The sequence below is a fragment of the Chiloscyllium plagiosum genome, unplaced genomic scaffold (assembly GCF_037043375.1).
Source record: "Chiloscyllium plagiosum isolate Xiang-an unplaced genomic scaffold, Cpla_swu_hap1 HiC_scaffold_10, whole genome shotgun sequence".
Classification (NCBI taxonomy): Eukaryota; Metazoa; Chordata; class Chondrichthyes; order Orectolobiformes; family Hemiscylliidae; genus Chiloscyllium; species Chiloscyllium plagiosum.
Window position 1 is genome coordinate 54,623,209 of NW_028270148.1, and position 23,700 is coordinate 54,646,908.

Here is a 23,700-nt window from a genome sequence, read left to right on the forward strand (position 1 = left end):
CTGATAGACTGAGCTCTGATGTCCAATTCAGGAAACTCTGAACACTTTAGGGGAATGTTTGCAGAGATCAAATTATTGCAAAAGACTGCAAAACAAAAAGTGTATCATGCTCAGAAAGCCACTGGTACATTTTCGCTGCAGTAGAACTTTTAAAAATCAATGTTGGTTTTATAAACGCAGTGGGTACTTGGTGATCTATAACATAAGGCTAAAAAGGCAAAAATTGTGTCAGCTAGCACTCCTTTACCAATGTAGAATATATACCAATGCGTCAAATAGTTAAGGTAGTTCATGATCCAACTACTGAGCTCAGACTAAATACAGCAAATGGTGCCATACAAGGAGTCCACAAAAAGCCAAATGTTCCAACAGTGCTTTATAAATTAATTTCAGAAATGTTTGTGCTGCATTAGCTGTCAGAGTTAGTGTGTAATATATCATTAAGCAAAATGTTCATGATATCACTTTCTCAGAGCATGCCAACATGGGGGCATTAAGATCCCACTCCATCTTAACTGGATTACATCAGGAGCTGTAATAAATATCTGTTGAATCTTTCAGTACCATGTTACCCACATTTATTCTTAAGTTACAGCAGCTAACATAAGCATTGACACATCAGTCACAAATAGCCTGGGAGGCAAAACCCTACACATCACAGATCAGTAGTGAACACTGGTTTTTCATTGACTTGGAGGATTTTTCTCACCGTGGAGCTGATGACCTTAAGTTCTGGCAGATTTGAAAAAAAAAAAGAGGGTTAAAATCACACATTACCTTAACTGGAAAAGTCACATCTTTTATAAAGAGACAAACTTTTCCTCAGTTGTACACAAGAACCATGCAAAACACTTGCCAAATATTCTCAGCACCCAGCAGTCCCTTAAAAACACACAACTTCGTCAAGAACAGGTTGGTTAACCTTGGATGATTTAACTAGATTTCAAGAAGCATTACAAACTTAAAGTAAACTACTGCAACTTTTTGATGAACCTAATTACATTAGTCATAAGTTATTACTTAACGACCTTACCAAGCAATATCTTTTGCATTGCTCAGTTAAGCCAGAGAATCTGCTGTTTTATGAAAGACAAGACATCAGTATCATGCAGTCTGATTCTAATGTGGAAGACTGCACACCATCAAGGTTACAACAGCATTAATTCAAGAGATCAGATTATCTTTGTCATTAAATTTAAGTCCAGCATAAAAATTAACAAATAATGCAGCTCTTGAGTATGATGCCCATATATCATGGTCAGTACATTCAAGCTGCAGTAAGTCAGCATGCTTTTAAGAGAAATGCTCATGAAAAGCCCTAGCATAGCAGGTCACTCAACAGTATTAGTGATTATATACTCCATCTTTACTTCAATCACTGGAAGTATGACATGCTGCGAAAATGCTGCTCTATAATCTAGTAATGTACAGCAGACACATGTCCTCGTGAATGTAATATACAATAGGTTATTGCAATAAATTCTACTGGGTTCTTTATTTACATATTCATATCCGGTTGTGAGGTATTATGTAGACATGGGTGCAGCAGGTAAAATATCCTGCTGCACTCTATAGGCCAGAATTTAATGGAGTGGAGGACCTAGCAGAAAATAGGTTACCCTTCATTGAGAAGGATGGTGGTGGTAGTGGCGATGAGACAGACAGAGACAATGATCACAGAATCTAGGAGAGATTTTTCAACACAAGTATTAAGAGATTTTTTCCGTGGAGCACAGGAAACAATGTACTTTTCCAGGCAAAGAAATAATTGCTATTTGAGTTTCTAAATGCTTATTTTCAATAAATTTCCCATATGAGGCAGTGGAAGCTTCACAAAATAAAACACCTTAAATTTGTGAATTGCTTATCTTAACCATCAATATAAATAAAATCAACACCATATACTTGGATTTGCAGTTTACTGAACTTAGTGGGAAAGCAAGTGGCAAGGATGACAGTCTGCAGAGGGATATAGAGAGGTTAAGCAAGTGAACAAAAACTTGGCAAATGGGATAGAAATACGGGAAAATATGAGGTTATGCACTCGGGCAAGAAGAGGTGCTGAATATTATTTAAAATGAAGAAAGATCGCAGAAAGCTACAACACAGGAGCTGTCCTCATGCATAAATCACAAAATGCTAGCAAAACATTCAGCAGGTAATAGGGAAGGCAAATGTAACGTCTGGAATAAGTGCAAAGGAAATAGAATGTAAAAAATACAGAGGTCTTTCTAAAATTATAAGGCATTAGTCAGACCACAGCTGGAATACTGAACAATTTGATCTTTTATGGAGGGAAGCAGAGGCACTGGGGAGTCATTGGAGTTTAGAAGAATGATAATTAAAACATACAAGAGTCATGGGGGCTACAATAATATAAATAAAAACAAGGATGTGCAAATGCTGGAAATGTGAAACAAGAGAAAAAAAAAATTGCTGGAGAAAAGCAGTAATCTGGCAGCATCTGTGGAGAGTTTCACATTCAGTGAACCTTCATCAGAATAGATTCTGAAGGAGCATGACAGAATAGATGTTGAAAGGTTGCTTCCTTTGAGAAAGCCTCAGATCAGACGCATAAATCTCAGTATTTTAAGACAGTATTCCTCTCAAATATCAATGAATTTGTAGAATGAGTACCACAGATTATTTCACAGGCTGAGGTGTTCAGTATATTCACAGCAGAGGTAGATGAGGCATTGAATCAGCAAGAGAATCGAGGGTTAGAAGGTAAGAAGGCACAAAAGTGGAGTTGAGGATAATCAGATCAGCCATGACCTCATTGAATGGTGTAGCAGACTTGATGGGCTGATTAGCCTACTTTTGCTCCTGTGTTTTATGGTTTTATGAATGGAGTTTCCGGAGCTAGCAGTGGCATGCCTGAGAAACTTTAAGAAATCCAAGCTCAGGCTTTTCCAAATAGGTAAAGGCCTCCTGAAACAAACCATTGTTCTGTCGTTATAGGTAACTTCAATCGTTTCTTGTAAATATTGCACTTTTGTCTATTTCACTCAAGCCAATTTCCCGCAGAAAGTACTCAGTTTAATGAAAAACCCAGTTGGCAGCAAAAATAAAGTCAATAGTTTAATAGAAGTCATTGGGTTTCTTCAGCCTCTTCTTTTTTTAAACGTATTGTTGAAGAGCCATTTTGATGGATTTTTCTCATTCTCATCATTGTCTCCCGATTTTTTTGCGTGCTTATGAAGGTCAAATTTGATTTTTGCGTGCTTATGAAGGTCAAATTTGATTTTTGCGTGCTTATGAAGGTCAAATTTGAATTTAAAAAAAATAACAGCTAAAAAGTGTACACTCAAAGAGTCCAAAGAGTTGTAAAAGAAGTGCAGCAGACAAAATGGACAGAGGCTTCAAAAAGGCGCACAGTGATGCAAATAGATTTAAGGCCACAACTTCAAAAGATGCATTGCAGATTGGTGTCTTTTAAAATATTAGCAGCATTTACAGAAAAGGTTGGTATTTATATCTATAACAGCATATGGAGAGAGTATAATATGCTCAGTGGAAAAAAAATAATATTAAATTGGAATTTTCACAGTTTAAGGGAATCACTGGGTGTAACAATGTGTCCAATAACCATTCCATAATTGGCACTATCGGTGCCACAAACTAAAAATAAAAGTAATTGTCATGGCACATTTAAAGTACAAATAGTCCCGAAGGTACAAAGTTAATTTCCTGTTATCTCCTATTGTTCTGTATCACCATCGTCATTTTTGCATTCAAACTAAGAATCTTTTTTTAAAGTTTTACATCAAGTTAAATTTATTATAAAAAAGGAGTACAATTGCTGAATTGCAACATGAATAAAAGATTGCCTGAGGAAACTGTTTTACTGATCTGTAATAATTTAAGAAACTTTTGCTCATTGCAACAGTATTTAAAAAGTAAATTATACAGATCTTAGACTAAAGGGGAGAACTGAAGAGTGGAGGTTCAGCTCTGTCACATTCTTAATTTGCATTCAATAAAATACATCAGAAGACACTGGACATATTGTTAAATAATTGAAGTTATGGAATTAAACAACATTTTCTGCATGCAACAATCAGGAATGACCTACAAAAAGTCAAATGCATACACAAATCAGATACAAGCAAATCCTTTGTAAAATCCTAATACAAGCAAACGGTCAGGAGGCCTTCCTGACTCAGTAGGTTATATGCAAATTTGGTGAAACTCAGCCTTTTTCTCTCATCACTGACCTAAACTGTTTATTTCCAGTTAAAGAACTTTGCCCAATCGGAATTGGTATAAGCACCCTTCCTTCAGTACCCTTTCTTCCTGGACAATTAACTTAAACAGTAATCTAATCCCTCAAACAACTGTGACCTCTTGATCAATTTATATCCAGATACCTCTGCAACAGTAATAGCCCTAACAGGCAATACCAAACTTGGAGTGGACAGCATCCAGTCTCCAGACTCTAGACTTAGATAGGCCATCACCAAGCAACAGTGTTTACAAACAGACGGAGATTGGATACTTGGCAGACATTTAGATTATAAATACACAATGATCGTTTGAAGAGCAAGGCTGACAAAAATGCCATACTGAATCACAGCACCAGTATTTTCCCCAATGTATCAATTTAAACAAAACTCTATTTAATTCTAATGTTGTAGAATTCTGTAGTTCACTAGCACTTTAAAAATTTTAAAGTCCCATTTGACTTTTCCTTATATAGGATGAACCATGAAAATATAGTCCTCTGACCTGGCAAGTTTTCAATTTCTTCAAAATTTGTTTACCACTTGTGATCTGGTATTTATATTAAATGACGAAAACAGATCTATTTGTAGGCTATGCTGACAATAATCAGACAAATGGCAAGTGTTCGAGCAAATCCATGGGTACCTGTTCAGTCATTATGCTTTTGTATTAAAGTATCATTGGGGCAGACTGCAGAAAGGAGAAGTCTGTGAGGAATGGTCCAAGGGGGCTTTAAAATTGTGAAAGGTTTCACTAGAGATGTCACACAGAGCATTTTCACTTGTGAGCAAGTCCAAAACTAGGACCATATATAAAAATAGATTGTCACTAATAAATCCAAGAAATAATTCACAAGAAACAAATACAAATAAAATCGAATAGTTCAAAACTTCCTATCACTGAATGGAAGTAGTGAATGGGCAATTGCTGTTTTTAAGAGAAATATAGGCAAGCATGAGAGAAAGACATGTAAAATGAGTGACTTAAAATGTGAATCTTGCATTGTGATATATATATATATATATATATATATATATATTTTAATATGATTCTCATGTGTTCAGTTAATGATCCCAAGTTAAGGTTACCAGCCAGGGAAAAAAAAGGGAAAAGTGATTATGGTTCAGATTGCCACCTGGTTAAACTCAGGGACAGGAGTAAGTTATTCTAATCACATCATGATCAAGCTTTATTTCCCATAGTCCCATATCCCTTGATAACACCACGTTTAAAAAAAATTAACACTTCTTTGAAGTTCCAATTATTCTAGCAACCTTTAGGAGGAAAGAAAACAGCAGATTTCTAGTAGCAGTTATAAAGGGTGCACTCAGATTTCTCCAAATACCCATATTTTAAGACAACATCCCCTGACTGTTGATTATCCAGTCAAATGAAATAGTTTAGCTTTAATTTTAAATAAAATCAGCTCATCCCTCAACGCTGAAACTCAAAAAAGGTATATAACAACTTTACCATTTGTCCTCCTAGCTTTATAGAATCAAAGCCTGACAGGGCAGAAAGAGGCCATTCAGCCCATCAAGTCAGCACCAACCCTTTAAACAGCATCCCACCCAGTCCCCACAATATCCCATAACTCCACATTTCCCATGGCTAACCTGAGAACGGGTTAGCCTGTTAGCTGCAGGTTAGCCTGCACATCCCTGGACACCAGGGTCAACTTAGCATAGCCAATCCACCTAACATGAACAGCTTTGGAGAGAGGGGAAACTGAAACACTTGGAGGTAACCCATGCAAACACAGGGAGAATGTCGGTGTGGAGTTTGCACATTCGCTCAATCGGCCAGATGCCTGGTTCTGTGAGACAGTATTGCTAAGCGCTGAGCAACCGTGCTGGCCCTTAAGTTAATTCTTGAAGCTTTGGTATCATTCTGGAAAAGTTCCAAAGAACCTCCATCATGGTCAATATATACCTTTATTGCTGGAACAGCACAGCAGGTCAGGCAGCATCCAGGGAACAGGAGATTCGACGTTTCGGGCACAGGCCCTTCTTCAGGAATTCAGGATTCCTGAAGAAGGGCCTGTGCCCGAAACGTCGAATCTCCTGTTCCCTGGATGCTGCCTGACCTGCTGTGCTGTTCCAGCAATAAAGTTTCAACTTTGATCTCCAGCATCTGCAGACCTCACTTTCTCCTCAATATATACCTTCCCTGAAGTGGTAGCCCATAGCTGAACACGGTACACCAGATATGATCTACAGCACTCTACAACTGAAGCATATCTTTTAAAAAGTAATTTCTATGCATATTTCAGCTCGCTTTCAAATAAGGTCAATATTCCATCAACATTCAGGTCCGCACCCTCACACTTGGACATGTTAAACTTCATTGGCTATTATTTTGCCTATTTGCTTGTTTATGATCCTTTGTAACTTCTTGTTCAAATCACCATAATTTGTTTCCATTTCCATGAACATAATGTTCTAATCCTTTATTCTACATAAAAAATATCTGGGGACCATCACCAGCCACATCCCTCTAATTGGAGGAACTGCCTCTTCCCCAAATAATCTGACACCTACCCTATTTTCCTGCTCCTTGGATGCTGCCTGAACTGCTGTGCTTTTCCAGCACCACTCTAATCCAGAACCTACCTACCAATAACTATCCAGTCATGTCACATTCAATGTGGTCTTGACTTTGCCAACCTCTTGTGGAGTCTTGTTAATAATAGTGTAGAATGACCCTAATTTTGAGACCAGACAGAGACTCCATTGTCTATTTAACATGTTAGAACCACCTCAAAGAACAAGTTAGATTAATCAGACATGGTTTACCCGTCACACATTTAAATTTTACTCTGACCTACTGCAAATTATTTGGATGTTTGGTCACTGCTTGTCAGGACACATTCAAATAACACCCCAAATTCATGCTAAACTGATGGATCTGAAGTTGCCCATTTTCTCCCACCTTTTCTAATGGAGTGACATTTTCCAAATAGAATTCTGAAGTCTAAGATTTAGAAAAATGACTTGTGGACCTGAAATTTTCAGACCTGTTTTCTTTAACATCCTGAAGTGGAACTCACCAGCTTTGAGAGATTTGTCTATCTTCAGTCACACTATTTTCTCCATTACCATTTTTCAGAAAAATTAGGCAAACTGAGCTCTAGTCCCTTACCATAGTGGAAACACCAGCAGTACAAGAGGTTCAAAATACCAACTGAATACCCACCATTCTGGATTTTATCATCATCTTCAATGAAACCCTATTTCACACTTACTGTCCTTTTATCGAGTTAACATATAAAAACACATTTTTACTAATAGATTTTGTGTTCTTTACAAGCATTTTGCTGCATTTGATACCATTCTAGTCAGTTAATTTCCACTTGATTTGCATTGTGTAAACCTGGTCTTTAAGGACGACACTGCCTCATATCACTTGAACAGCAGAGTTGCTTAAAATACAATAAAAAGAGCTTTGAATAAACATCTTCCCCCGCCCTATAGTTTTTCTTATTTAAGAGAATTGTGAATGTTGGCCATTTGAAACTCAACGGGTCTGACAGCATCTGTAAAGACAGAAGCAGAGTTAACACTTCAAGTCCAGTGAACCTTAATCAGAACTAAAAGTAGCTGGGGAAGGGTGGCAGTTATGCTGATGACAGTGGAGGTGGGAATGGAATGTATGCAGAAGATGAAGGAGTGAGAAATCATATGCAAACAGAGTTTGCTCATAAGCCTAGAGAGTTGGGAGGGTGCTAACGTGAAGTGCAAATGATTGAGAATGCGTTGGTACAATGATAGTGTCTTGACTTTTGAGCAAAGAGGCCTGGATTCCGGAATAGAGTGGCGCTGGAAAAGCACAGCAGTTCAGGCAGCATCCGAGGAGCAGGATTCAAGTCCAAACTGCTTCAGAGGGATGTAATAACATCACTGAACATGTCGATTAGAAAAATTCTGAACTCCCTGTAAGCAGACAGACATTGAATCTGTGCCTAGGACCTTATGATACAGTGGTATTGTCTCTACCTCTAGGCCAGGAGATTTGAATTCAAGTCCCACCTGTCCCAAAGATTTTAAATACCTGAACAGGTTGATTGAAAAAAAAAAGTTTTTAATACTATGGTTATTTTGGTTTTGCACATGTGTAGCCTAACAGATGAATATGCAGTACTCTGAGCAGCCCATACATAAACCCCTATGGGTTTGGGGGAAGGTAATGAGTGAAGAAGAGAGTGTGTTCATGGTTCTGAAACTGTTAAACTCAAGTCCCGAGGCGATAAAATGTACCTCATAGTGGGTGCAAGATGAGATGCTATTCTTCCAGCTTACATTGAGCTTCACTGGAATACTGCAGCAGACCCGAGACAGAAATGCTGGTCTGAGAATACAGTGGTGTCTTGAAGTGGAAGGCAACTGAAACTAGAGGTCATTTTAAAGGATAGAGTGGAAGTAGTCTGTAAAGCAATCACGTAGTCAGCATTTCATCTCCCTATTGTGAAGGGAGATTACATTCTGTCCATAAATATGACGCTGAACTTCCAGCTGACCACCACTGCAACACCCCATTGTATTCCCAGGTCAACTTTTCTCAGAGCTGCTGCAGTTATCATGGGGAAAGAAAGCATTACCTTCCACCTAGTTACCATATAGCCTTCAGGGCTCAAACATGGAGTGTAACAATTTCAGAAAATGCACACACTCCTCAGTTTTCACTACCTTCCCCCAAACCCTCCAGCGTCCTGTTAGGTTTGGGCTGCTCGAGCACAGCCAACCCATTTATAACCATTTATATTTTACACTGGCACCTTTCTAAGAATTATCTCAGTCTCAGATTATCCTCAGTAATCTCTATTTGCTAATCCTTTTCTTCTCTCTGTCTAGGCACGGTGTATTCTAAATTTCCACTCGACACCTTGTCACCAGCATAAATACAATCCTTCCTCAGCTATTTTCAGTTCTGATGAAGGATCACTGGTCTTGAAACATTAACTCTGTTTCTCTCTCTTCAGATGCTGCCACACCTACTGTGTTTCTCCAGCACTTTATTTGTGGCTCCCTTCTCTCCTTGTAATTCAAACTCAAATCACAGGCATCATTTCATCATTTATATAAATGATTTGGATGTGAATATAGGAGGTATGATTAGTAAGTTTGCAGGTGACAACAAAATTGAAGGTGCAGTGGACAGCAAAGGTGACCTCAGAGTACAATGGGACCTTGACCAGATGGGCCAATGGGTCAAGGAGTGTCAGATGTAGTTTAATTTAGATAAATGTGAGGTGCTGCATTTTGCAAAATTAAATCAAAGCAGGACGTATACAATTAAATGGCAAGGTCCTGGAGAGCGTTGCTGAACAAAGACCTTGGAGTGCAGATTCATAGTTCCTTGAAAGTGGAGTCACAGATAGACAGAATACTCAAGGTGTGCGGTATGCTTGTCTTTATTGGTCACTGCACTGAGTGTAGGATTTGGGAGTCATGTTGCTGCTGTACAGGGCATTGGTTAGGCTGCAATTCGAGTGGTGCATGCAATTCTGGTCTCCCTGATATAGGAAGGATGTTATGAAACTTGAGAGTTCAGAAAAGATTTACAAGGATGTTGTCAGGGTTGGAGGGTTTGAGCTGTAGGGAGAGGCTGAATAGACAGAATACTTTCCCCGAGAGCATCAGAAGATGAGGGGTCATCTATTAGAGGTTTATGAAATCATGAGGGGCATAGATAGGGTAAAGACAAGGATTTTTCCTTTATGGGGGGGGGGGGGGGGGGCATGGGGGAATCCAACACTCAAGGGCATAGGTTTAAGGAGAGAGGGGAAAGATTTAAACAGGGGACCCAGGGGGCAACTTTTTCATATAGAAGGTGTTGTGTATATCGAATGAGCTGCCAAAGGAAGTGGCGGAGGCTGGTAATATTATAAAACATTTAAAAAGGCATCTGAATGGGTATGTTAACAGGAAGAGTTTAGAGGGACATTGGCCAAATGCGACTAGAGATTTATTTTGGATGTCTGGCCGGCATGGACAAGTTGGACCGAACGGTCTGTTTCTGTGCTGTATATCTCGATGACTAAATATCTTGTCATCTTTGCAAAATCTTTGTGCTTCCAAAAGCAGGACATTCGGAATAGGCCACACTTTGTCTGACCTATCACCGAACCAATGGCTTCTGGATTTACTGTGACCAATTATCTTTCCATTTGAGTTGGTCTTTTATCATTTACAAAGTATTCCCCAATGTTCCTGCTTTGATAAGTGTTGTACCACACTCATCATGTAGTTTATAATGTCTTTGCACATTTTCCAAAATGAGGCCTCTTTCTTGACGGTGGTAGTCTGTCAAATTTTTCAGATCATGCTCTGCAGCTAACCAACAGGAGGAAGCATGCTGTAGTGAGACCAGACAGGCATATTATCACTTTTCCATTGTCCTTGAAACAAACAGCACTGGCAAAAGTGCTCCACCTAGCAGCCTGGCTAAAACTGGCAGATTTTAAATCCCAACTGTTGCAGGCAGATTGGAGTGACAAACCACTTTAGGACTCAAACCCACATCAATTTGTGGGGAAGGTCAATGCTGCAACTGCTGAGCTGCTTTGCCTTTGCTACTGTAAATGCCATCAATACTGCTCACTCCTTACGTGATAAATCTACGAAATTGAAAAATACATATACTGCACTGCATTCGAACGAAACAAGGTCAATATCATTAAGCCAATGTCTCTAATTATGCTGCATTGGAGATTATGTTTGCCATGTAATCAGGACCTTTCAGAAGAAGTTGTTCATATCTGCAGACCATGCATGAATCATCACTAATGGTCTCTTTCCCCCCTCAATTTCTGTGCTAGTAAAGCAGTCATGCACACTAGCCGGGGTGACGTGCTACACATACTGTATTCGTTTGCAGGATGTTGCCCTGCGCTCCTGCAATGTGACATTTCAAAACAGGCATTTTCATTCAATAAACAGAATTGAAAAACAACACCGTTTTCACGTCAAAGTCAATCGCTTTATGCATTCCACGTGCAGGCTATGCAACTAAAAATGCTTAAAATGGATCGAGCCTTGAAACGAACCGATTTAGTTCCGCAGGCTGCGCCGTTCACAAATTACCACCAACTCCTGGCGACTTTTGCTTTTCGAAGCAAAACTGTGAAGGCAGCGAATCTCTCTGTGCCTGCTTTATACTTGACCCTAACAACAACTCTGGAAACCTCCGATCGTTAAAAAAAAAATAACTTCCTTATTTTAGAAAAAAAAATGAAAGGTCTACCTTTTAAAACCAGCGGATCCTTGCCTTCTCGTTTCAACGATTCCAGCACTATGTGGAGTGGCTGAGAGGGCAGCACCCGGTTGGGCTCAATAGTGTTCTCATCATAAACTATTATCTCCTTGGAGAATATCCTTTTATAGGAGTCCTTGCCTTCCCTGCAGGAGATGAGATCCAAGACGGTGATCTTGCCCTGCTGCAGCCTCCTCCTGCTGATCTTGTCCGAGCAGTTGATGTGGACGGCTCCCTGGATGTGGCTCTTGTTGTATTCCATGAAGGGGCGACAGTCGATGATGACCGGACCCTGGCTCTGAGACGGGGGGCCCTTGATGCCGCCGCTTTTGGTCAGTTTCTTGGCCAGCTCGGCCGGGGGGATGGTGCGGACGGCCGCAGCGGCCGGAGGGGACGGGCTCCCTCCGACTCCGGGAGCCGGGGGGCTGGCAGAGCCGCCGTTCTCATTGCCGCTCACCATCGGGCTGCCGGCGCACGAAGGGCAGCCGGGTTTGGTGGCGGAGGCAGCAGCAGCAGCCGCCGCCGCTGGGGCTGGTAGAGGGTGGCTGCCGCCCACCACCGAGCCCGGGCTCGGGTCGCCCTTGTTGGGGGGGTAGGTGCTCACCGTGCAGCAACTAGCGCCGCTGCATCCGCAGGACAGGGAGCGCACCGAGCCGTTAGATGATGGCATATACGGAAAGTTGCCGCTTCGGGACGGGAGCGGAGCCGCCGCCTCCGCCAGGCTCTGAGCTTTCGGATGGCCAGCTGCCGGACTCACCGCTCCGGGACGAGAAGGAGGAGGAGGAGGAGGTGGTGAAGCCGCCACGTAGGTGTGATCCAAACGGAGATGGAGCTCCTGCGGTCTGACCGGCCTCGGCAATGCCACCACCCCAACAATCCGTTCGTCTAGAGGGGATGGAGGCATCAGGATGATGTTGATGAGCCCTGCTGGCGATCCGTGGAGGAAATGGACTGAAACGGGATCAAATGTACTGTCAGCATCAGAGCGGAGGGAGGGGAGGGGAGAGCAATAAATTCAGAGGCACGCATTGGTTATTTCTGCCGCAAATAGAAGGGGATCGCAACTAAAAATAAACTCGAGGCACGGGCGCCTTCATTGGGCAACCTGGCGGACCGACTTTATTTTTAAAAAAAGAGAAAATATAAATCAACAAACTGCTCGCTTATTCTCTGGGTGAGGTGCTTGCAATTTAAAGTCCAAGTTGAGCAGCAACTTTGTGCGGAACTGGGGTTTCACTCCGCATCCGCTGCAAGAGGCCATTGAGAAAAGAAATGTACTCACATCACAAAGTGCAGCTCCTCCCGTTCTCTTGGCACTTACTGTCTAATCGTTATTGATCTATTCCCAGAGAAACTTCCCAACACTTGTAGTGTTTTTGTTTCTTTCTCTCTCTTTTGCTACATTCATTCAGCTGGTCCCCCGCCACTGCCGCTTTAATTCAGCTACACTTTTTTATAACAACGCGATTCGCCTTCACCTGACAGGGGCGGGACCCGCTCTCCGATGGACAGGGCGCCCAACCAATGCGACCCCAGAATCCCAGGGGTTTGACACGCCCTCATACCCCACCCACTGCCTGGTTGACCAATCACCGGTGGGAGGGGACGGACACCGCACCTTCATTGGTCGGGACGCGGCCGACGTTTTCATCATTATGACATCATTGGCAGCCAATGGGCGGGCCGGCAGCGAGGCCGCTCCCGGAATTGATGGGCTGCTCGCTCTTTCCAGTCCAGGGCTGGTGCAGTCGATACCAGTTTAAACTGACCGTGCAATCAGAGCCAATGCAGCCGGGACCAGGTCAGCCAGTACCATCCGAGTGAGTGTGAACAGGGACAGTACCAATAGAGTGAGTGTGAACAGGGTCATAAACCTAGAGTCAGTGTGAACAGGGACAGTACCAATAGAGTGAGTGTGAACAGGGTCAGTACACCTGGAGTCAGTGTGATCAGGGACAGTACGATCAGAGTGAGTGTGAACAGGGTCAGTACTCCTAGAGTAAGTGTAAACATGGCTAGTACACCCAGAATCAATGTGAACATGGCCAGTATCATCAGAGTGAGTGAACAGGGTCAATACACTTTTGCCCGAAACGTCGATTTTGCTGCTCGTCGGATGCTGCCTGAATCGCTGTGCTCTTCCAGCACCACTGATCCAGAATCTGGTTTCCAGCATCTGCAGTCATTGTTTTTACCTCAATACACCCAGAGTCAGTGTGAATAGAGTCAGGAGAAAGTGAGGACTGCAGATGCTGGAGATCAAAGTTGACGGTGTCGTGCTGGAAAAGGTCAGGCAGCATCCGATGAGGATGATAAACAATGATTTGGGCCTCAGCTCTTGATCAGGAATGAGCAGGGCCAGTACAACCAGAGTCAGTGTGAACAGGACCAGTACACCCAGAGTCAGTGAACAGGGTCAGTAACCCAGAGTCAGTGAACAGGGTCAGTACACCCAGAGTCAGTGTGAACAGAGCCAGTACACCCAGAGTCAGTGTGAACAGAGCCAGTACACCCAGAGCCAGTGTTAACAGAGCCAGTATACCCACAATCAGTGTGAACAGGGCCAGTACAACCAGAGTGAAAGCAGCGAGAGTCAATGTGAACAGCGTCAGTGGACGTGCAAGCAAAGCCAGTGAAACAAGGGCCAGTGCTGCCGGGACAGTTTTAATGAAAAGGAACAGCCAAGTCATCTCAACCTGTTTTCCCCTTCGCACCCATTTGGTTACTCATTAAGAAATTGCACTCCTGTTTCGAAAACAGGAAGAAATCATTCAATACAGTTCCAAATGTGCAATATTCCGCAACACTTACTAGTTGGAATTTTGAAGATAAACCAGACAGCAAAACAAAAACAAGGCAACCGGGTATTCCTCCCCAGCCTGTATTAAGTAACACCTCGAAGTTGTGCTGCCCTCAGCAGCATACGGCACAGCATATGGTGTTTGCAAGCAATTAAAAAAAAGCCCGCCAATGTTGCACTGGGAACTTTGAATTGGACTTGACACGAATTCACTAGCAAAACCTGTAAAGTACAGCAAAAACAAAACGATGTGTCGAGCTGGAAATGATACTTTCTAAAACTTTTTTTGTTGTTTGAATTTGGTGGCAAATCTTATGGAATATGTTAAAAGAATCTGTGAATGGTTGGGTTAACGACGATGGGAACGAACACATGGCACGATGTCATTATTTAAATCAAAGATTAAGCATGTCGTCGGAGATCATTTAACTTTTGCATGAAATCGTTTCGACATAGTTTATTCTTCCCACTACGAAAACATTTCACTAAACTGTATGAAGTATGTATGCACTAGGAGGCAGGATTTGCTACTACTGCATATTATATGGGTACAATGCATGTTAGTTGCTTGTGAGCAGTCCCGGCAAGCATACCTGAAATAGGAGTAATCAATTGAGAGGAGTACAACATAGATTTCTAAGATGCCTGGACTTCAAGGGTTAAATAAGTTGGAGGAATGCAAAAATCGGGTTGTTGTCACTGGCATTTAGAAGTTTAAGGATGATTTGATCAGTTGCAAAATAAAAATAATTGATATAAAAATAATAATTGAGGTAAATTATTTCTGTTGGGAGTCTCGAACTAGGGATCATATTCTGAACATTGGAGCCAGCCAGACCTATCAGGAGTCAATTTTGGAAAGACTTTTACGTTTTAAAAAATGGCTAAAATTTGGAAGTCTCTTTCACAAATAACAGATGTTAGATAGATCTTAAATTTAAAACTGAGATTGATAGAATTTTGTTCTTTGAAGATTTGAAGGGATATTGAATGATGATTCAGACTTGAAGGGCTAAATGACCAATTCTTGTTCCTCAGGGTGGGAGATTACATACCAGCAGTAAGGGCAGCTCTTCACTGTACATTTTTTTTTTGGAAAGGCAGGTTTCTTTTTCCTGTGAAAAATATTCCTGTGCAGGTTGCTAATGGTTCAAGTCCAACTCTAGCACCTTCAGCACATAATATAGGCTGCAATGTAAGAGCAATATTGAAGGAATGGTGCGGATCTGTTATATTTCAGATGAGACTTTAAGTAGATCCCCTGTAAGAGAATCTGTGGCATTGTTTGTCAAGAGTAAGGGAATTCTTCCTGATCGTGAACCAATATTCAAACCTCATTCAAATAATTAAAACAGCTTATCTGTTCATTACCATACTGCTATTTTCACAACTTGCTGTATGCAAATTGGTTGCATTGTTTCCTTCATTGCCCCATTGACCACATGTTGAAAGTATTTTATTTACTGAAAAAAGCTTTGCAAAGTTTCATTGAAAGTCTTCCTTTAGTTTGTTTAAAAATGTAAATAATGTTACTTGAACTGATGTAATCATCAAGCATCTTTCACAACAAAAGTACTGCCAGCATTTAAGTAGGGGGAAATTCTAATTGGTAATTCCCTCAAAGCTGCTCCCACTCCATTGACATAATTGTGAAGGAAATCTGGCATAAACCCTGTTTATGTTGCTTTTCTGGTAAAATTATACCAGTGGAATGGAATAGGTTGGAGGAAACTCCCAGCCTATGTGTTCAAATTTAGACTTTTAAGAAAAATTCCACGCCACACGAAGCTTTTTGTGATAAAGCTTTGTAATGTTCGTGAGCTCTTTATTTATGTTTTCCTCAAATAGCACTGTCTTATTCATCTACAATACACTGCTCCAGGCTAACTTAATACTTATGACTTATTGATTTTTGAGACGATTTGTAGCTCAGGTTGAGATTTTGGATGTAGGTTTGCTCACTGAGCTGAAAGGTTCATTTCCAGACGTTTTATTACCTTACTAGGTAACATCTTCGGTAGATCTCACACGAAGTAATACTGAAAATTCCTGCTCTCTATTTATATGTTTGGGTTTCTTTGGGTTGGTGATCGCATGAGGTTCACTGAAGATGTTACCTAGTAAGGTTATGACTTATATTTTTTAAGTTTAATCAAGAGACATATCCCAATAAAACATATAATCAAGAAAGAGCCCACTCTACACACGACTGCAGACTTACTGTAAGGCCACACTTAAAAGTAGCACTTATCTGTATCTATGCTGTGGCCTCTCCCAAACAGGTTCCTCCGAGATCTGTTGTGAATTTCACTGTTTGTTAGTTTTCCCAGATGCAGTCCGATGTCCAGCGATACATTAATTCAAAAAGCAAAGGCAGTAACTGCACAGGTTCACTGCTGTGTCAGGGAGCAGTATGAGTTTCTCTCTCTCTCTCTCTCTCTCTCTCTCTCTCTCTCCTGCACTGCCTGACCATTGCTGCCTTTGTCTGGTCCTCTCCCTTTTAAAGAGCTTCTGTTTTGACTTTTTTTTTCCTCCAAAGTTCCAAAACAATGCAACAGCATATAAAACAGTAATTGCTGCTCCTGGAATTCGAGGAAATCGCCTCCAACAACTAAAATACCTCAAAAAAGGAGCAACCTGTTGCAGCCAGAAATTTTTCCCATCCTCCATCTTGGATTACCAATTAGGGGTGATGGATTCTCAGGGGAATATAGCACCAACAGCCAAGTTCCTGGTATCAAGACTAGCTCTAATGCAACGAGAGGTACATTGGGTTCCAAGAGATCAATTGTGTTAGGGGACTCTCCAGTCCGAGGAACAGAAAGACAATTCTGTGGCAGCTGCAAAAAATCAGAATGGTGTGTTGCCTCCCTGGTACCAGGATCAAGGATGGCTCAGTGAGGGTGCAGAATGTTCTCAAGGGGGAGAGGGGCCAGCAGGAGGTCATTGTCCACATTGAAACCAATGACATAGGAAGCAAAAAGGATGAGATTCTTAAGGGAGATTATAGGGAGTTAGGCAGGAATTTAAAAAGGAGGTCCTCGAGAGGAGTAATATCTGGATTACTCCTGGTGCTACAAAACAGTGAAGGCAGGAATAGGAGGATGGAGAAGATGAATGCATGGCTGAGGAGCTGGTATGGAAGAAGGATTCACTTTTTGGATCATTGGAATCTCTTCTGGGGTAAAAGTGAACTGGCACGAGAAGGACGGATTGCACCTAAATTGGAAGGGGACTAATATACGGCAGGGAGATTTGACAGAGCTGCTCGGGAGGACTTAACAAGTAAGGTGTGTGTGTGTGTGTGTGTTGGGGGGGGGGAGGGTGTGGGCAGGAAGATAGTGAGGAAAGAGATCAATCTAAGACTGGTACAGTTGAGAAAAGAAGTGAGTCAAACAGTCAGAGCAGGCAGGGACAAAGCAGAGAATAAGATAGGACTGATAAATTACACTGCATTTATTTCAATGCAACAGGGAAGGCAGATGAACTCAGCGCATGGTTAGGAACAGGGACTGGGAATAGCAAATACAGAAACATGGCTCAGGGATGGAAAAGACTGGCAGCTTAATGTTTCAGGATACAAATGCAACAGGAAGGACAGAAAGGGAAGCAAGAGAAGAGGGGGAGTGGTGTTTTTGATATGGGATAGTATTTCAACTGTACTGAGGGAGGATATTCACGGAAATACATCCAGAGAAGTTACTTGGATTGAACTGAGAAATAAGAAAGGGATGATCACCTTATTGGGATTGTGTTTTATAGACCCTCTCATAGTTAGCAGGAAATTGAGAAGCAAATTTGTAAGGAGATCTCAGTTATCTGTAAGAATAATAGGGTGGTTATGGTAGGGGATTTTAACTTGAAGAAAGTGAGGACTGCAGATGCTGGAGATCAGAGCTGAAAAATGTGTTGCTGGAAAAGCGCAGCAGGTCAGGCAGCATCCAAGGAGCAGGAGAATCGACGTTTCGGGCATAAGCCCTTCTTCAGGGGATTTTAACTTTCCAAACATAGACTGAGACTGCATAGTGTTAAGGGTTAAATGGAGAGGAATTTATTAAGTGTGTACAAGAAAATTTTCTGATTCAGTATGTGGATGTACCTACTAGAGAAGGTGCAAATCTTGACCTACTCTTGGGAAATAAGGCCGGGCAGGTGACTGGGGTGTCATTGGAGGAACTCTTAGGAGCCAGCAACCGTAATTCGATTAGTTCTAAAATAGTGAAGGAAAAGGTAGACCAGGTCTAAAAATTCAAGTTTGAAATTGGAGCAAGGCTAATTTTGACAGCATAAGGCTAGAACTTTCAAAAGCTGATTGGGGGGCAGATGTTCGCAGGTAAAGGGACGGCTGGAAAATGGGAAGCATTCAGAATTGAGATAACGAGAGCCCAGAGACAGTATATTCCTGTTAGGGTGAAAGGAAAGGCTGGTAGGTGTAGGGAATGCTGGATGACTGATGAAATTGAGAGTTTGGTGAAGAAAATGTCAGGTGCAAACAGCAGAGATCAAGTGAATCCTTAGAAGAGTACAAAGGCGGTAGGAATACATTTAAGAGGGAAATCAGGAGGGCAAAAAGGGGACATGAGATAGCTTTGGCAAATAGAATTAAGGAGAATCCAAAGGGTTTTTACAAATACATTAAGGACATAAGGGTAACTAGGGAGAGAATAGGGCCCCTCAAAGATCAGCAAGGCGGCCTTTATGTGGAGCCACAGGAGATGGGGGAGATACTAAATGAGTATTTTGCATCAGTATTTACTGTGGAAAAGGAGATGAAAGGTGTAGAATGTAGGGAAATAGTTGGTGACATCTTGAAAAATGCCCATATTACAGAGAAGGAAGTGCTGGATGTCTTGGAACCTATAAAGGTGGATAAGTGCCCATGAGTTGATCAGGTGTACCCTGGAACTCTGTGGAAAGCTAGAGAAGTGATTGCTGGGCCCCTTGCTGAGATATTTGTATCATCGATAGTCACAGGTGAGGTGCTGGAAGACTGGAGGTTGGCTAACATGGTGCCACTGTTTAAGAAGGGTGGTAAGAACAAGCCAGGGAACTATAGATCAGTGAGCCTGACGTCAGTGGTGGGCAAGTTGTTGCAGGGAATCCTGAGGGACAGGATGTACATGTATTTGGAAAGGCAAGGACTGATTCGGGATAGTCAACATGGCTTTATGCATGGGAAATCATGTCTCATAAATTTGATTGAGTTTTTTGAAGAAGTAACAAAGAGAATTGATGAGGGCAGAGTGGTGGATGAGATCTATGTGGACTTCAGTAAGGCGTTCGACAACTGGTTGGCTGGGAGGCTGGTTGGCAAGGTTAGATCTCTTGCAATACAAGGACAACTAGTCATTTGGATACAGAACTGGCTCAAAGGTAGAAGACAGGGGATGGTGGTGGAGGGTTGTTTTTAGACTGGAGGCCTATGACCAGTGGAGTGCCACATGGATTGTTGCTGTGTCCACTACTTTTCATCATTTATATAAATTATTTGGAAATGTGCATAAGATGTACAGTTAGTAAGTTTGCAGATGACACCAAAATTAGAGGTGTGGTGGACAACGAAGAAGGTTACCTTGGATTACAATGGGATCTTGATCAGATGGGCCAATGGGCTGAGGAGTGGCAGATGAGGTTTAATTGAGATAAATGCAAGGGGCTACATTTTGGGAAAGCAAATCTTAGCAGGGCTTATGCACTTAATGGTAAGGTCCTAGGGAGTGTTGCTGAACAAAGAGACTTTGGAGTGCAGGTTCATAGCTCCTTGAAAGTAGAATTGCAGGTAGATCGGGTAGTGAAGAAGGCATTTGGTATGCTTTCCTTTATTAGTCAGAGTATTGAGTACAGGAGTTGGGAGGTCATGTTGCGGCTGTACAGGATATTGATTTGGCCACTTTTGGAATATTGCATGCGATTCTGGTCTCCTTCCTGTCAGAAGGGTGTTGTGAAACTTGAAAGGGTTCAGAAAAGATTTACAAGGATGTTACCAGGGTTGGGGGATTTGAGCTTTAGGGAGAGGTTCAATAGGCTGGGGCTGTTTTCCCTGGAGCTTCAGAGGCTGAGGAGTGACCTTATAGAGGTTTATAAAATCATGAGGGGCATGGATAGGGTAAATAGACAAAGTCTTTTCCTTGAAGTGGAGGAGTCCAGAACTAGAGGTCATAGGTTTAGGGTGAGAGGGGAAAGATATAAAAGGGACCTAAGAGGCAACATTTTTGCGCAGAGGGTTTTTATTTTATTAGATTCCCTACAGTGTGGAAACAGGCACTTTGGCCCAACAAATCCACACCGACCCTCCGAAGAGTAACCCACCCAGACCCATTTCCCTCTGACTAATGCACCTAACACTATGGGCAATTTATCATGGCCAATTCACCTGACCTGCACATCTTTGGACTGTGGGAGGAAATGGGAGCACCCGGAGGAACCCACGCAGACACAGGGAGAATGTGCAAACTCCACACAGACAGTTACCCAAGGCTGGAATCGAACCTGAGACCCTGGTGCTGTGAGGCAACAGTGCTAACCACTGAGCCACCGTGCCACCCTTACGTGTTATGTGTATGGAATGAGCTGCCATAGGAAGTGTTGGAGGCTAATACAATTGCAACATTTAAAAGGCATCTGGATGGGTATATGAATAGGAAGGGTTTGGAGGGATATGGGCCGGGTGCTGACAGGTGGGACTAGATTGGGTTGGGATATCTGGTCGGTATGGATGAGTTGGACCAAAGGGCCTGTTTCTGTGCTGTACATCTCTATGACTCTGACTCTAACTAAATAGATTACATGAACTTACAGGATGGGAACTGGTTGAATGGCCCCACAAGCCTGTCATGTTCTGTAGTTCGTACAGTTGTGATTCATTCTCTGTGCAATAAAATTGTAACTTATGGCTAAATCTTACATTGTTTGGCAGAATATCAGTCATGCACGTTCTTGGAGGGATTTTTTTGCTGTGATGTCTAGCCAGATCTCTAACTATGTCTTATCAAAATCACCTCATTCCCAACTTTCCCTGCCCCTTGGTATTCCTCTTGCTGGATTCTAACCCCGTCTCAACACTTGCTGTTTCTGAAACAACTCACCAATCACTGGATATTGGCTGAAAAACCGGCATATCTGGCATTTTAAAAAGGCTGCTGTGCACCCGGGCAAACTTTAGCAACCTGGTGTTACCCCTCACTGGCAATGTAATAACACAGCAGCCACAAAGCCACACTGCTCGGGACTCATAAAGTCACAGAATTGCTACAGCATGGAAGGTGGCCATTTGGCCTATCATGCCTGCATTTGCTTTTCACACAAGCATCCCTGTTTAGTGCCAATCTCCGATGTTTTTGTCATACCCTTGCACACCATTTCTATCCAATTAATCATCCAATACCCTTTTGAAATCCTCAATTGAACATGCCTCCATCACATTTCCAGGCAGTGCATTCCGTACTTTAAATACTACTGTGTGGAAATGTTTTTTCTCACATCCATCTTCCTTCTTTGCACATCACTTTAAATCAATGCCTTTACATTCTTGTTCCTTCTACAAACTGGAACAGCTTCTCCCAATCTATTCTGTTCAACCTGCTTTTGATTTTGAAACTCTGTATCAAATCTCTTCACAGCCTTCTCCTCTCAAAGGAGAACAGTCCCAACTTCTTCACTCTATCCTCACAGCTGATGTTTCTTAGTACTGGAACCAAAGTCATTGTTTAACCAAAGGCTAGTTTACCTGTCCTTAACAACATCTTCTCTAAATGCCTTCTCTAGGTCACCATTTTTCCTCCCCACTGACATTTGTCATTGCCCAATAGAAGAACATCACTTCCAAGCGAGTAATCAGACAATTCCAAAGATGAGCTTCAATTTGAATTCAGGAAATGCAAATGCATATAAAGTGAATAGAGGATGCAGTTCACCTCATCAATGCAAACTAAATGCTGATGACCAGCAACTATTTAACATTCCATGATGATCTGCTGCACCCAGCTCTCATCTGCTGGAACAAGGTAACAATTAAATCCCGTTTTACTTGTAACACAGAAAACAGCTAAGTTCTGACATGCACAAGGAAAGTTTCCTCCTCCCCATTGTCCTCATTCTCCTCTCAGTTCCTTCACATCCATCCCATCGCTTTGTCACTTGCTTCAATTGTGCAGAGCACAGCAATCCAGGGTGGTGCAGCACATCCTGTGCGGTCTATACTGACCCCTATCCTATCCCAAGCAGCTGAGTCTTATCTTCAGCATTTCTATCATCTGCTCCACTGTGGCACTGGTCAAAGTATTTAACAGTTGTTCAATGTGTCATCAATCACGGTTGCAATGGATCACCCTTATCCCTAAGAACCAACCTTGCAAGGGACCTGGACCCTCAAACAAACCAGATTCATGAGAGTGCTTCAGGGTGTAGAAGTCATGTCAGCTGTTTGGCAACTGGCAAGCATGTCCAGGAAATGGTAATAGTGGTCACAGATCACCTGAACATCAATCAAATGGAACTACTTCCTGTTGATGAATTTAGCAATGTTGTGATATGGCACTGTCACTGAGTCCATTATTTATAATGTTAGTGAGGTCTTTTTTCACATTTTCCTTATTAATTCTGTAGTTAAATAGACAGAGGAACTTACTATACAGAAACAGATCAAATGGCCCAACAAATCTGTAACTTAGGGCTGAATCTTAGTCATATTAAGGATGAGATTATGGAGTACTTCGATGTACTTGGTAAAATAAGGCTGAATCAGCATTGTTTCATTAAGGGGTGGTCGTACCTGACAGATTTGTTTGAAATCGTTGAGGTGGTAATGAGCAAGTTAGACAAAGGAGAGTCTGTGGATGTGATCTATTTGGATTTCCAGAAGGCCTTTGACAAAGTGATGCACAGGAGACTGCTAAACAAGATAAGAACCCGTGGTGTTAGGGACTAGCATGGATAGAGGATTGGCTGATTGGCAGAAGGCAGAGAGAGAGAAGATAAATGAAATTGTTTTCATACTAGTGGAGTTCTGCAGGGATGAGTGTTGGGATGACAGCGATTCACGTTTTACATTAATGATCTGGATGTTGGAACTGAGAGCATTGTTACTAAGTTTGCAGATGACACAAGGATAGGTACAGGGACGGGTAGTGTTGAGGAAGTGGGGAGGTCGCAGAAGGTCCTGGACAGGCTAAGAAAGTAGGAAAAGAAGTAGCATATGGAATACAATATGAGAAATTGTGAAAAATGCACCTTGGTGAGAAGAATAGAAGCACAGACTGAGGAAAGACTTCAAACATAGAAAGCACAAGTCCTGTTTCAGGATTCTCATAAAGTTAACATGCAGGTTCAGTTGGCAGTTAGGAAGCAAATGCAATGTTAGCTTTCATTTCAGGAGGGCTAGAATACAAGAACAGAGATGTACTGCCAAGGTTGTATAAGGCTCTGGT

General features: G+C 42.0%; 1 protein-coding gene across 1 annotated transcript in view; it reads right to left on the reverse strand.

Moving 5' to 3' along the window:
* dusp10 (dual specificity phosphatase 10) overlaps nt 1-12,914 on the reverse strand; it is a 35,972-nt gene extending 23,058 nt beyond the window's left edge. The window contains exons 1-2 of the mRNA XM_043695903.2: nt 12,758-12,914; nt 11,467-12,426 (exon numbers count right to left, since the gene is read on the reverse strand). Coding sequence (XP_043551838.2) covers nt 11,467-12,379 — 913 coding nt within the window. The 5' untranslated portion in view covers nt 12,380-12,426; nt 12,758-12,914. The remainder of the gene's footprint in view (nt 1-11,466; nt 12,427-12,757) is intronic.
* Between the last annotated feature and the right edge of the window lie 10,786 nt (nt 12,915-23,700).